We start from the raw sequence: 14830 nt of genomic DNA on the forward strand, positions 1-14830 counted from the left end.
AAGGAGGTGGGGTCGTCTGGTTTCAGCAATTAAAATTATCGAGAAAATGGCAGCCAAAGTTTGGTGACTTCAAGAGTCCTTGGAAACTGCAAATTTACATGTTGTGAGCCTTTAATCAATGTTTTTCCATAAAATCCTCACATAAAAGTTTTTGACTGGACGTACGAGGTGTTGAACCAAAAATACAAATATTAGAAAAAAATGCCCAAACTGGCCAAACAATGCTGATTTTTTGGATTTCATTTTTTTCACGAGCGTCTGATTTCACCACGATGCCTCACAATCTTGTTTATTGTTCACCTGTGAAGCAAGGCACTAAACTATCTATATTTACCACCTCGCTCTGAAGCTGTCCAAATAGTCCAAATGGACAAGACACATCCCTGGATATTGTTGGCAAGCTGTCCAAAATTGTTCTAAGCTGAGAAAGCAAAACTTTTCAGGAGAGAGAAAAAAAAAATGCTTCATTCTTTTAACAATTGTATCTCTACTCTATGTTTTATTTGCCTTTTTCAGTATGTAGAATTTGAATTTTGACCAAATATTTCTTGAAAGCATGCAACTGATACAACAGGTTAAGGGGGGGGGGGGTGGGACAGCACCCCGAAAGTCCCCAATTCAGCTCAAAATTATGGATTTGAAGTTGTAGGCATGTTTAGCTTCTTCAACCTCTCTTACACTTACAGCTATTTCATCGCATAAGAACCCCCTAAAGCCTTATTTCTTCCCTAACGGGCCATGTTTGTCACCATTTCCTCATGAAGTCAATATTTTATTTTTCTTTGTCGCCCGTTTTCTCGAAATGTGGTTATATACTTTTTTAAAATAACTTCCCCATTATTCATCCAATCTTTATGAAATTTTCACAGAATGAAGAAAAGGTGTAACACTATAACTTTGTGTGATGAATTTTTTAAATGGAAGATATGGAATAGTTTTTTTGTTGGTGGGCGTTTGGAGTGTGGATTTTCACGTATTTTTTGCAAACGTGAATACTACCCTCAGGAAAAAATTCATAAATAAAAATTTTTTAGATCTTTTGTTTGCCAAGGTGCATCCAAAAAAAACACAATTTATTTCCATAAAAAATAAGTGCAGTATTAATTACGTAAGAAGGGTCACAAAAATCCAATATGGCGGCCGTATCCATGGAAAAAAAAAAATTTTCTCTATAATTTGAAAGCGGATTTTAAGACTCCTTACTATGCTTGTTATATGTGTGAAATTTGGTAACATTTGATCCACTAATAAGCGAGATAGCTTTCAGCTGCCCCCCCCCCCCCCCCCCCTCCTTAAGGAACTGCAATAAATAAATGTTTTAAAATTTATTGCAGGTTTTTTTTTCTGATGTGATATCAGCTTCTTGTGCTTGAGAAATATCATGTCGAAATTCTAGTTCTAAATGCTGCAAAAAAGCAGGAAAAATACCTAATGTAGGTAGGCCTACATTTTTTTAAAAAATATATATAAAAGTTTTTTTCCTCTTGAAAAATGTTGCTTTCAGTTTCAGAGCTTAGAACAGTTGAACAGTTGTGGCGTCGGTGGCCTAGTGGTTAGGCTCTCAGACTCGCAACCGTAAGGTCGTGGGTTCGAATCCCGTAAGGGGCCCGATGTTGTGTCCTTGGGAAAGGCACTTTGCACGAATTTTCCTCACTTCACCCAGGTGGGAATGGGTACCCGGCTATAGACAAGCGAAAGATCTCGTCAGTTTGTTAGTGTTCGAGCGCTTAATCAGCTGCTTGCACTGTATTCTTCCCGGGAAGCTGAGAATGTTTCGGAGGGTTCTATGGTCTGCTGGGGTAATAATATAGTGTAAAGCATATAGAGCCCTGCTGTTGAGCGGGGATATGCGCTATACAAATGCTATTTATTATTATTAACAGCTAGCTGACAGCGTGGTCCATCTTGTGTTCATTCTAGCTTGTCACATCAAAACAAGGTTTTTTAAAATTTGAGTAAGAGTTTTACGGCACTTGCAACACAAAAAGGTAATATAAGTGCCGAAGATTAGAAAGGTGTTACAAGAGAGTAACAAACACAAAAAAGAAGGAGGGGAGATAGAGATGGTAGATTTTTTATATAGGAGAGAAGGAGCAAACCACACCAGAGCACCCGCCAACCACCCAAGACAATAAAAACCTTCAGCCGAGACAGTTGTTCATAACAGGTGAAATTTTTAATACATCTTTTATTCAGTACTTCTGAACACACAGCTGCACAAATACAAGAAACAGAAAAGACACTGAAAGCAGCTCCAATCAAAAGACACAATATTCAGAGCGATGAGATTAAAAAACACAACTTCACATAATCATAGTATTATAAATAACAATTACTTGATCTGCTCTTCTGCTACAATGTAATTTTCTTTAACAGCTGCTCTCAGCTTGGCAGATCTAGCTCGAGGGTTGCGATAACATTCCTCATCCAAGGGCTCCGTGACCTTTCTGGACAGGGGTCGCCACGGCCGGCTCATGTAGTCCTGTTTTATCGTGTCCACATCGAAGCTGACATTAGCGTTGCGGAAATGGTCGTGGATGGTGAGGTTCGCCGCTTGATCCACGTCGATGCCGTGAAAGTGTCGCTTGACGATCCGGTCCTCCAGGGAGTGGAACGAGATGACCACGCAGCGGCCGCCCGGCTTGAGGAAATGTCGAGCCACTTCAAGGCCGTTGTGAAGTTCGTTGAGCTCGTTGTTGACGAATATCCGGAGAGCTTGGAACGTCTTTGTGGCCACGTGGGCTTGACGGTATAGCTTGTCATGGCGGAACGCTTTGCTGTGAGAAATGAGGAGAGGGGGAGAAAGTTTAGTTTTTAGTTTTAGTAAGAGTTTTACGGCACTTGCAACACACAATAAGGTCATATAAGTGCCGAAAATTAGAGGGGTGTTACAAGAGAGTAACAAACATTTAAAAAAGAAGGAGGAGAGATAAAGACGATAGATGTTTGATAGGAAAGAAGGAGCAAACAACACCAAAGTACCCGCCAACCACCCACGGGAAGAAAATGTGAGACATAAATGTTAGGGAGGTAGGGAAGAAAAGAAAAGAATTAAACGAAATAAACCCCCTCCCCCCCCCCAAAAAAATTTTTTTTTTATTTTCCAATATCAAACTAGTCGTGGGATCATTTTTCTGATAAAATAAGTTATAACACCATTAAACTGTCTTTGGTTGGCAGAGGGGAGTTGGTAGTCTAGTCATGAGGCTACTGGACTCGTAATTGTGAGACCGTAGGTTTGGAGGTATGAGCCTCACCTCAGTATGACTGTCCCCGAGGTTTTATGCAAAAAAAAATTTCTGAAATTATGCAAACTGAGCCCAAAAATGTGAAATTATGCGATTCTGTTAATTTTAACAGAGAATGATAAAGGAAAATAATTAGAAATTATGCAAAAATGATCAAATTTTGCTAAATTATGATGGGTGCATACAACCACGGGGACAGTATGATAGGGAGGTAGGGAAAAAAGAAAAGAATTAAACGAAACAACCCCCCTCCCAAAAAAAAAAAAGTTAAAATTTTCCATTATCAAACTAGTCGTGGGACCATCTTTCTGATAAAATAAAATACAACACCATTAAACTGTCTTTGGTTGACAGAGGGGAGTCGGTAGTCTAGTCATGAGGCTACCGGACTCGTAATTTTGAGACTGCAGGTTTGGAGGTATAAGTCTCCACTTGTCCTAAAAAGCGACCAACTATAACAGTGTATTAACGCTGTCCTCTGTCAAATAGAACCGACTGCTCGTCGTCAAGGAAAATAACTCTGTCATGACTAGACGGAGGGTAATACTACAATGAGTTATTTCCCTTGGTCTTCTACTTGTTGAGATGGCCTTCAAGCTTGTTTCATGTGAAGGTCACTGGCTCCTTAAGTGATGTGCGAGAAAACCAAGCATTACCACGAGACATTACCACTGCACAAGCAGCATCCGAGTGGGTGCCAACAAAGTTTGGAGAAAAACCCAATTTCTAGCCCATTTTTTTAACCTTTGGTGAAGTACATGTTGCAAAAATAATTAATTTAAAAAATATTTATTTAGACTCCAAATATTATTAAATCCGTTCAATATGTTATTAAGAAATGGTTAAACGTCTGTTTTCTGATCGAACGAAATTTTTGACCAGGAACAACTTTTTGGCCTCTTCATCGGGTTGCTCAAAAAATAGCTTTACCTCTCTACAGGCACACACATTGCCTTGTTAGTGAGACAACTTCCTGGGCCTTCAGCATACAGTGGAAGGGCGGCCAGTTCCTTCCCACGCCGCCTTTACTTCCCCAACTCGAAGTCAGGTACCCATTACTGCTGGGTGGGCAGGAGGGGGCGAAAAAAAAAAAGCGTGTCCGAACTCCGAACCGAGGCTCGAACCTGGACTTTCCGCACCCTCACACACACAAATACTGACCACAAATCTATGCCAGGGTCCAGGGCGGGCGAATCTGAGCAAAAACTCCCAGCCAAAGACACAATGACCCGTCTACCTCTGCCAAGAACTGAACCCTAAATTTCTAGATCGTCGCAAACCAAACACTACCACTGGCCCTATCTGGGCCATGAGCATTTCTATAGAGAGTCTACCGCTGTGCTGATAGGGAGAAGGTGCTATAAAATTTATCTACATCATTATCATTATCATCATTGTCATGATAATTACTGTTATTATTATTATCATCAATATCATTATCATTATAATAATAATAATTATTATTATTATTATCATTATTGTTATCATCATAATGATGATGATTATAATTATTATTATAATTATTATCATCATTATCATTATTATCAAAATTATTATTATTATCATTATGGCTATCATTATCATGATTATTATTATTATTATTATTATTTATTATTATTATTACTGCTATTACTATTGTTATTATTATTATTATTATTATTATTATTATTATTATTATTATTATTATTATTATTATTATTATTATTATTACTGCTATTACTATTGTTATTATTATTCATATTATTATTATTATTCATATTATTATTATTATTATTATTATCATTATTATAAGCACAGCTTGTCTGACAACTACAGTTGACCAGACCGCCCGACATGACCCACAGGGCAGACACACCAAAGAAACCGTCCACAGAACAAAGTACAAAACCTACTTGTTAAACACAGGGTGAAAACGGCTGTAGTCACAAACAGGAAATTGTGAGGGTTTTTAAAGTTGTAGTTGAGGTTTTACGGCACTCGCAACTGCATAAGGTCATATGAGCGCCAGAAGATTAGAAGTGTTACAAGAGAGTAACAAACATAAAAAGAAAGAAAGGGAGATGAGGACAATAGATGTTTGATAGGAAAGAAGAAGCAAACCACACCAGAGCACCCGCCAACCACCCACAAAGAGTGAGGGGGCCAATTTTAAAAGCTTGTGGACTCATAACTTCATATTTGTTTGACTGGTGGTTTATTGTCAAGAGCTGTCGAATGGGAAATTTAACAACAATAATCGACTAACAGTAGAAAAGAAATACAGTTATGAGTCAACAAGCATTCAAAGTTGGTTCCCTCACGATTTTCAGTGGGTGGTTGACGGGTGCTCTGGTGTGGTTTGCTTCTTCTTTCCTATCAAACATCTATCGTCTTTATCTCCCCTCCTTCTTTTTTGTGTGTGTTACTCTCTTGAAACACCTCTAATCTTCAGCTCTTATATGACCTTATTGTGTTGCAAGGGCCGTAAAACTCTTACTAAAACCAAAAAAAAAAAACTAAATGATTTTCAATTTGTGACTACATCGGTCGTTTTTCCCCCTGAAGTCGTTACCTGTTAAACACACTCTTGACCACCCTGGCCAGCTGCTCCGTGCGAGTGAAGTTCCCAAAGGCGTAGCGAGCCTCCACAAGGGCATGGGCTATCTCCCTCGCTCGAGACTCCTCCCCGTACTTTTTGAGGATGTGAGCAAGGTCACTCGGGTCAAGGGTATTGACCACGTCTGCCGCCGTCGGGCTCTCGGGAAATCTGCGATGAGACGATGAGACAGAGCGATCAAAATAAGACAACGGTATAGGTTGTAAGACACCATGATACAATCAGAGGAGAGAATGAAATAATATAACAAAAAGAAATAGACAGGAAATGTGGCCAGCGCCATTAGCACTACAGGAGAAGCTGAATAGGCCAACAGAGAAGACAAACAGGACAGCCCGGTATATGACAGATTAAGTTTTTAAACCACAAATCAACCAACCCAACTGACTGAGTTGTACAATCCTTACAAAACTTACATAAATTTGGCGGGCAATACCACCACCAAACTGGCCACTGGCCGCTAGAGGTACACACTACACCAGGTGTTTTAGTTTTAGTAAGAGTTTTACGGCACTTGCAACACAATAAGGTCATATAAGTGCCGAAGATTAAAGGTGTTACAAGAAAGTGACAAACATAAAAAAGAAGGAAGGGAGATAAGAACGATAGATTTTTTATAGGAAAGAAGGAGCACCCGCCAACCACCCACTACACCAGATGGACGGCAACCACTCGGTAGCTGCACACAATTTTATCAGCTAATGATTTTCACTTTGTCACCTAAGAACTATTTAGTCCAAAGTCACTCTTTATATTAGTACTTTGGACAAAATAGTTCTGAGGCAATGGGTCGATGACATGCACGAAGCCTCATCGCAGTTTTTGACAAAGGGAAATAACTCATTATAATAGTTTCCTTGCTCTAGTCATGACAGGATTATTTCCCTTGAAATTGGACTGTCTGCGCCATTTTCAGGGGACAGAATAAAATTCAGTTTTACCACAAGATCCACTTTACTGCCAACTTCATGCCCCCCACCACCCCACCCCTTAGGTTGGCAATATAATAGAGGCTTGACTGTACTGTACCGCATCGGGTCAAGACGGAGGGCACTGGCCAAGTAACCTTCCATCTCTGGAAGGACCGAGCCAAGTGGGAAATTTGTGTAAAGTGCCTTTCCCCAAGGACACAACGTCAAGACCGAGCTTACGCTCCGATCCCCGAACCCGCAAGCAAACGATTACGAGTCCAGTAGCCGAACCACTAGGCCAGCGACGCCACTTTGCCCACCTGTGTCCATCCATCCTCATGTCCAGCGGCCCGTCCTTGCTGATGGAGAACCCTCGGACCGCGTGATCAAACTGCATGGAGGAAGCCCCCAGATCAAACAGGAAGCCATCGACAGATCCCGGCGTGATTCCCAGGTGACTCAGGTGAGTCGGCAGCTCGGAGAACCGGCCCAGGACAGGAATCAGTTCATTTCCACTTGCTCTGAAAATACAAGGAGACATATATATATACATATACGTATATGGAACTAAAGGCATGTTTTTGATAAGATCAGTTTTAGTTAAGTTTTAATAAGAGTTTTACGGCACTTGCAACACAACAAGGTCATATGAGCGCCAGAAGATTAGAGGTGTTACAAGAGAGTAACAAACATAAAAAAGAAGAAGGGGAGATAAGGACGATAGATGTTTGACAGGAAAAAAGAAGAAAACCACACCAGAGCACCCGCCAACCGCCCACCATCCATCTTCGACGTTCAAGGAACTGATAAGTCTGATGCAAGATCAGCGAACAATTTTGTCCACAAAAGGATTACTGGTACCTGTGCTGGGCCGCCAGTCTGTTGGCCAGTCTGCGAGCGAGAGGGTCTCTGTCCGACCCGATGTACTTGATTGACGAGGAGGAGCTCAGAATTTCTTTGGCGTGTCCCCCTGCTCCAAACGTCATGTCAACAATTACCTAAATACAAAAAACGATATATATGGCTTTAGACAACCTTTCACTGTTAGTGCCATTTGTCACATCAAAATAATGAGGACGGATACGAATACATCATATTCTAACTAGGGGCAAAAAACATTAAGTGTGTGATGGCATCGAAAAAAGAAACCCTTTCCACAACAGTGACAAAGTACAATAAATATTTTTTTAAACAATTTTTACAAATAAAAAGTCCACTCATTACGTGTATAGAGTAGGCAAACATTTCCGAACTACATGCAGACGATCAGGAGAATAAATGGAGACAGAATAGTGTTAACCAGATTTTTTTTCTCTATTCAATTCTGTCAGCTTTTACAGAAATACGGTCTAGCACGCACAATAGCTAAACTGGTGGAACCTGGAAATCATTCGTTATTACGAATTTCTCTATATATACGTGCATGATTTAATTTATACACAAAAAATATACATGTATAAGATAAAATTCTGGACTTAAAAATCTGTTCACTAGATAGAGGTGTGTATTTTGTTAAATGTGCCTGCTAGACAGCAGTCAGATTTGAAAAAAATTACAGAATTTGAATATAAAAATGTACAAGTGGATGGAACAATGTGTCGGTCACCAACAGACTTTGCCTTTTAGACTTTTATACACCCAAAGCTCCAGTTAAACTATAATGCCTCTCTTATTAAGTTTGAGAAAAGGAAATGATCACTAAACTAATATAATAGGCCAGGCCATTCTCAGTGCTGGGGGAAAAATCAATATAATACAGATTCTTAACAAATAGAAGAGAGAGACATAAAATGTAGCCTACAAATTAAGTTGTGGCACATTCCAGCCATTTTTTTGCATTATGAGCAGCAAAGAAAAATAATGTTTTATTGTTTGTTTTAGTAAGAGTTTTGCTGCACTTGCAACACGATAAGGTCATGCACGTGTCAAAGATCAGAGGTGTTACAAGACACAGTAACAATCATAAAAAAGAAGGGGGAGAGATAAACATGATAGTTTGATGAAAGGGAAGAAGGAGCAAACCACCCAAAGTGCCTGTCAACCACTCGCAAATAATTTCTTTTCTTTTTTTAAAACAAAGACAACCTTCTACTTTGAGGTAATCATACACTGTTGATATATACCATTTTTTTTAAAACCGCAGGCTTTGTGCATAAATTTTAAAAACCTAGTGGGTGGTTAATGGGTGCTCTGATGTAGTTTGTTCTTTTTTTCAGGCCTCTCAAACATTTTATATGTCCTTTTATCACAATCTTTCCTCCTTCTTTTCTTTGTATGCTACTCTCTAGTAACATCTCAAATCTTCTGCACTTTTATCTATGACATATAATATATTTGTGTTGCAAGTGCCGTAAAACTTTTACTGAATAACAAAAAAAAATCGCACACCCACCTGGCCATCAGATGGCTGCAGGGCTTGCAGGACTTCGTTCACCATCACAGGGACATGTTGCTCTTTTGTCGAGTTCTCCTGCGTTGTGTGGTCAGGGTCTACGTCTTCCACTGTCGAATTCGGCAGAGATTCCGTCTTATGCAGACACAGATGCCTACACTTTTGCCCACTGAAGAAACGAGCTCCTCCAAGTTGTGGAGGATGATTATACCTACTCCACTTTTGTCTGGACCAAGAAAGAGACGCATGAACACTTTGTCTGATCACAACAGAGCTATTCCCATGGCAAACAGAGGAAATAGAATGCCTTAACATAGGACTTGGAATCCAACTTCTGAGTCTCGTGCATCCTGTATTTGGAACACTTTGTTTGGACAGGTAACTAGTTACACATAGTCTTGTTGCACAGGTACAACGTTGAAGAACCAATGTCCGCACACAAGCCATGATCTCAGTTTCACTTTGTTTTCAGTGCACAGTTCTGAGCCTGAAGTCCATGAAAAGCCAACAGAAATCTGTGAAGAAAAGAAACTTTTTCATTAGCATTGGAGATTGAAGAAAGAAACAAACTACTGTAATACACAAAACTCGAACAGTATCTAAAGAAAATACATTGACAACATTCCCATTTCACTATAATCAAACATGATATAATATTATATATATAATTTTATTTTTTGCAATAGCCTACAAATTCTTTTTTGTAAAAATTTCCAGTATTTATACAGTAACTGACAACAAAGGATTCCACACCATTCAACCCATACTAGAGAAACCTATATATACTGAGAGATAAAAAATGATCAGGAGCATAAATTTACAAGACCACTTTCATATTCAGTCAAACTTGCCCTGACGGCCACCTCTATAAGACATAGACGACCACCTGTACAAACGGCCACTTTCCATTTCCCCCCTTGCGTTTTTCTATATAATTTAACGGTGTAAAACAGGCACCTGTCCAACACGGCCGCGGCCACCATATTTTAACACACAACCCCTATCACACCAAGCAATACCTGTCTTAGACTTAGACGGCCACCTTAGCCTTTTAAAAGCTTAGTGACTCCATTACATTAAGTCATAAATCATGAATTGGCCCCTGGCCCATGCCCTGCCAGGGGTGAAAGGCACTGATTTGTAGTAGTACAGACTAGATCTACAGCAGAGACCGTCTTTGACTACAACAGTATTGACTATTGATTGTCACTAATATATAATAATCATCGACTCTCCTACTTTCGTTATCACCTTTGGTGCAATTAGCGCATTGTCTGCTGTGAGTGTGAGGGTTAGATTGATTGATGCTGAGGACCTGGACCAATATTCTATTCAGTAATTCACCTAGATCTATCTAACTTTCCAAGCTTGCTCCAAAAAATGCGTCTGCACAGCAGCAATCTCAGGGTATGCAGAAAGGATTTGCGTAGGGCACGGGTCCGAGAAGAATTCCATCCAAAGTAGTAGCCTATTTCCAAAGTCGGGAATCGGAAGAATGAAGAGACAGAGGGAGTCAGGGAGAAATAAAAAGATTTCAGAGTTACCTCCCTTCATGCATCTGGTCACTGATCCGTACGGGCAAATAGACGTGGAGGTTTCGTCCAGCTTGATAAACGCCCAGAGAGAGCCGTCAAAGAAGGTCTTCGCAGGTCAGGAGAGAGATTTAATGTTATATTGGGCAGCTTCATTGTATTCACAATGTGTCCATAATTATTTGCATTTCGCCCTACTGTTTTAAAAAGTTGGCCTAAATTCTGAAAACTTCTACTCAGTTAAAACATAACCTTTAAGTCGTTTTCATCCATAGACGTTAAAATAGACAATGTATAATAAGATCCTTCGGTTTAATCACACATTTCAAGAGTTATTTTCGCTTGTCAGTTTTCCGTCTCAGTATCTGAAATCTATGAATTGTCCAAAGAAGACGGTATATTGATTCGCTTCCGTTTTCTTTGCTAGATCGATAATAGGCCTATACCTGACCAGCGACTGGCAAAAACGCCAAAAAGGGGTAGACGGCATTTTCCAAAATTTGCTGCAGTCCACAAATCTTCAGGGTCACAGTGTCATCAGGAAGAAGCACACTGACAGACACTAGCCCCTCGGATTTGTTCTTTTTTCCCCCTTAACCTCCTACATTTTAAATCATCCCCCTTCCCCCTCTTTTTAGCACAATGTGGTGAAAAGAATTAGATCTGTTAATTCATGTTCATGATACCTTTCGCGTTTGTGGATTATAAATCGCTCTAATTAGAAACATAGTGTGGCCTATTGTCTGTTAAGAAGTAAAACAGCAACTGCTCTCTCTCAGTCTCTCTTTCTACGTGTATGTGTGTGTCTATGCAATGTATGTTACGTGTGAGGGGGCATGCTTGTCTCTAGGCTACCAATGCGTTTTTATCTTTACTTGAATGTCAGTAGTTGGTATAAGGTTTAAAGTCTGATTTTTGTCGTGATGCTGAACGTGAGCTGCACCAACAGTGAATAGACAAAACTGACATAAGTGACAACGTTTGTGGGCTATAATTTACTATTAAGTTCAACATCCATCAGCTATAGATTATAGTCAGATCTTCTAGATCTAGAATCTAGATCTAGATCTAATACATGTTTTAACACATGCAAAGAGACAAATTGATAATGAAAAAAGGAACTGAGGACAGATTGAGATAGATAAACAAATTATAAAGGACAAAACATAATTGGATATTATTCATATAGCGGTGCACTGCCTGAACCAAATGAGTGCATCGTACTAGGCGTAGATGATACTACATCATGTCTGTGTGCAACGTGCATAATTTGAAAACAAGCCTGGTTGCCGGGCAAATTTCATTTCCGGAAAGGATGATAACGCCCCCTTTATAAGCCATTGAAAACGAGGTCATACGGAAGTAGAGTTCACAACAAACCATCGAAGGCTAGATGGTCGGACTGTGTGTGTTGTAGTGTGTTTTGTTTTGTAAACCTGTTCCCTAAACTCTTTCCCTTTGGTAGGATAGAGTATAGAATGATTCGAATTGGATTCATTTAGACGACGAAACAAATTTTCACAATGAGGACCGACCAGAAATTATTCTGCTTGAAAGTCGTTCTGACCATATTCCTGATCCTTCTGTGGGTGAGTATCGATTGTCTTTCTTCACTCACTGGGGAAAGGGATTAATATTAATAACACGATTGGGAGAGTCCATTATTTAAAACTTAAAAACAATTTTTTAGATCTGAAACCTAAACCATATACTTCTTGATTCTATACTAAAATTTAGATAATGCCACGTCATCCTGATAAGTCTGTCCTCATAACAAAGGCGTCAAGGATTGGCATTGTGGTGGAATGATGGGGATGCAGAGAGACAGAGTCTAGATCGTCGGCAGGGGGAGTGAGAGAAGTGAACTTGCATTGCTCTTTCTTAGGCTAGATTCTAGACCTTCTTCTAATCCTAAGTCTCAGTTTAATCTCAAGTTCTTGTCGAAATAATGAATTAAAATGAAATGCTAGACTACCTTCTTTTTTGTTGCTCAAGTGCGTGCGTGTCAGTGTGTTTGTGTGCGTCTGAAAGTTTCATGCAAAGTGCAAGACAGCTCTCGGAGAAAGACTAGGGAAAGATCGCGGAAGAAGAGACAAAGCACAAAAGAAGAACTTGTACTGTCTTATAATGTTAGTTAAAGTCTTTCTTATTCTAGGTCTAGTTCCATGTTTTTGGAAGGGGGAGAAAAGAAGAGTGCAGTTTGACCCCCGAAGCAGCGCATCTGTGTGCGGGAGTTGAAAGTAAAAATTTACCGATTCTAATATTTGCTGGCCAAAATAGAAAAAAAAAGAAAGTATTTCATCCCACAGCTCTCTTCTGTTTATTTGTCATGTCATGTTGAGTTTCTTTTTATTTGAACTCATCGTTCATTTAAATTATTTTTCTATAGATCTACATGCTCAAAATTAATGAAATTCTTTAAAAAATCAAGTGATGTTCTAGAGGTGATTGCTTTGAGAATACCTCTTGAATTAATAGGGTAATACCAAGACACTTTTTAAAATTCTATTACAACGGATACTATAAATTATAAAACTGTAAGTGCAAGAGTATGATCATGATGAAATCCCAATCTTAGAACAAGTTGTATTCTCCAGTCAGTGAAAAATATTTTTTATGATCATGTGACTGGTGCATGTGTTTTGAAAATTAAAATTAAATTGTGCATGAAGGGAATAATATATGATTAGATCCGTTGTGTGTGTGTCTCTCATTTCATCAGTTCTTACAACTATCCTGGGATCTTAAAAGGTCTAGCACTGTGGAGGGTGTGTGTATGAACTTGGCCAATTCAGTGAAATAAAAAGGGCTCAAATTCTACGGGGATTACATTTTTACTCCCCCATCTTTCGAATAATGTTGTTTGTTTCTGGACCAGTCAGGTGTCTTGTAGCGGGCTTTTAAAGTGCTGTGCCTCACTTTATAATCAAAGAAGACAACTTATTAAATATCATGTCTAGTAAAAAAGATTAAAATATCATGCAATGTTGAAAAATTATTTTTGTATTCAAAGAACACACAGGGTTCTATTCGAGAACAAAGTCTGGCCAGTTTATGGTGTGGCCGCAGACGATAAAACTGCTTTTTTCACTCCTGCCCCTGCTATTATATTATCTGACTCAGGACATGCTCAATATTTTTATACAAGAATCTTGAGGTATTAAATCTTATTATAATAATATATATATTGGTTTTGTGCTTCTTAATTTTAAAATAGTCTAGATTCTATATCTTTTGTGTAGTCTTGGTTGTTTTGATTGCTTCAGTGGGTGGTTGGCGGGTGCTCTGGTGTGGTTTGCTCCTTCTTTCCTACCAAACATCTATCGTCCTTATCTCCCCCTCTTTCTTTTTTATGTTTGTTACTACTCTCTTGTAACACCTCTAATCTTCTGGCGCTCATATATGACCTTATGCAGTTGCGAGCGCCGTAAAATCTCTACTAGAAAAAAAGAAAACTCTGATTGCTTCAACTGTAGGAATGGACTGTTGCAGGGCTGGTTTTCCTCACGACACAAATTGAGTTGTAGGCATGTTTTTTCAGACTTTGTAGGTGGGTGGTCGGCGGGTGCTCTCGTATGTTTTATTCTTCTTTCTTTCTTCTATCAGCAAACATGTATTGTCCTTATCATGATCTCTTCTCCTTTTCTATGATGTTAATAAGATTATAATAATATGTGTAGTAATTTGAATAATAAGATAGATCTATATATATATAGCACTTGTATTATAGCACAAATCCCCGCTCAACAGCAAAGTCTCTCTATGCACTTAACAATCAACTAGATGTTACAAAAAGTTCTGCCCGGGGGTTGTAATTTATAGGACGTCAGTGATTTTAAAGCCTGTTAAAGGAAGGGATTTAACTTTCAGTTTATTCCTAAAATTTAAAAAAAAGTGAGGAACGTTCGTATGGGTCAGCCGGTTACCAATGTTATAAGAAACGTTGTATGATTGTTATCAGCAACACTACAAATGAATTTACTACCCTGTATTTTATTCAATATTTGGTGTCTTTTCTTTACAAGATTTTTTGAAGGGTCCAAAGTGTAATGGTGGGTGGTTGGCGGGTGCTCTGGTGTGGTTTGCTTCTTCTTTCCTATCAAACATCTATCGTCCTTATCTCCTCTCCTTCTTTTTTATGTTTGTTACTC

The 14830-nt window shown here is 39.0% G+C and overlaps 1 protein-coding gene across 1 annotated transcript; it reads right to left on the minus strand.

The window, feature by feature from the left end:
- Nucleotides 1-2153: 2153 nt before the first annotated feature.
- LOC101850829 (12S rRNA N4-methylcytidine (m4C) methyltransferase) lies at nucleotides 2154-9373 on the minus strand (the record flags this gene model as incomplete). The annotated part of the gene is given in 5 exon segments (XM_013086123.2): nucleotides 2154-2777; nucleotides 5800-5994; nucleotides 7076-7276; nucleotides 7617-7753; nucleotides 9148-9373. Coding segments are annotated over 5 exon segments (1023 nt in total). The 3' UTR covers nucleotides 2154-2332.
- Between the last annotated feature and the right edge of the window lie 5457 nt (nucleotides 9374-14830).

Source organism: Aplysia californica, unplaced genomic scaffold (genome assembly GCF_000002075.1).
Source record: "Aplysia californica isolate F4 #8 unplaced genomic scaffold, AplCal3.0 scaffold00437, whole genome shotgun sequence".
NCBI classification, from domain to species: Eukaryota; Metazoa; Mollusca; class Gastropoda; order Aplysiida; family Aplysiidae; genus Aplysia; species Aplysia californica.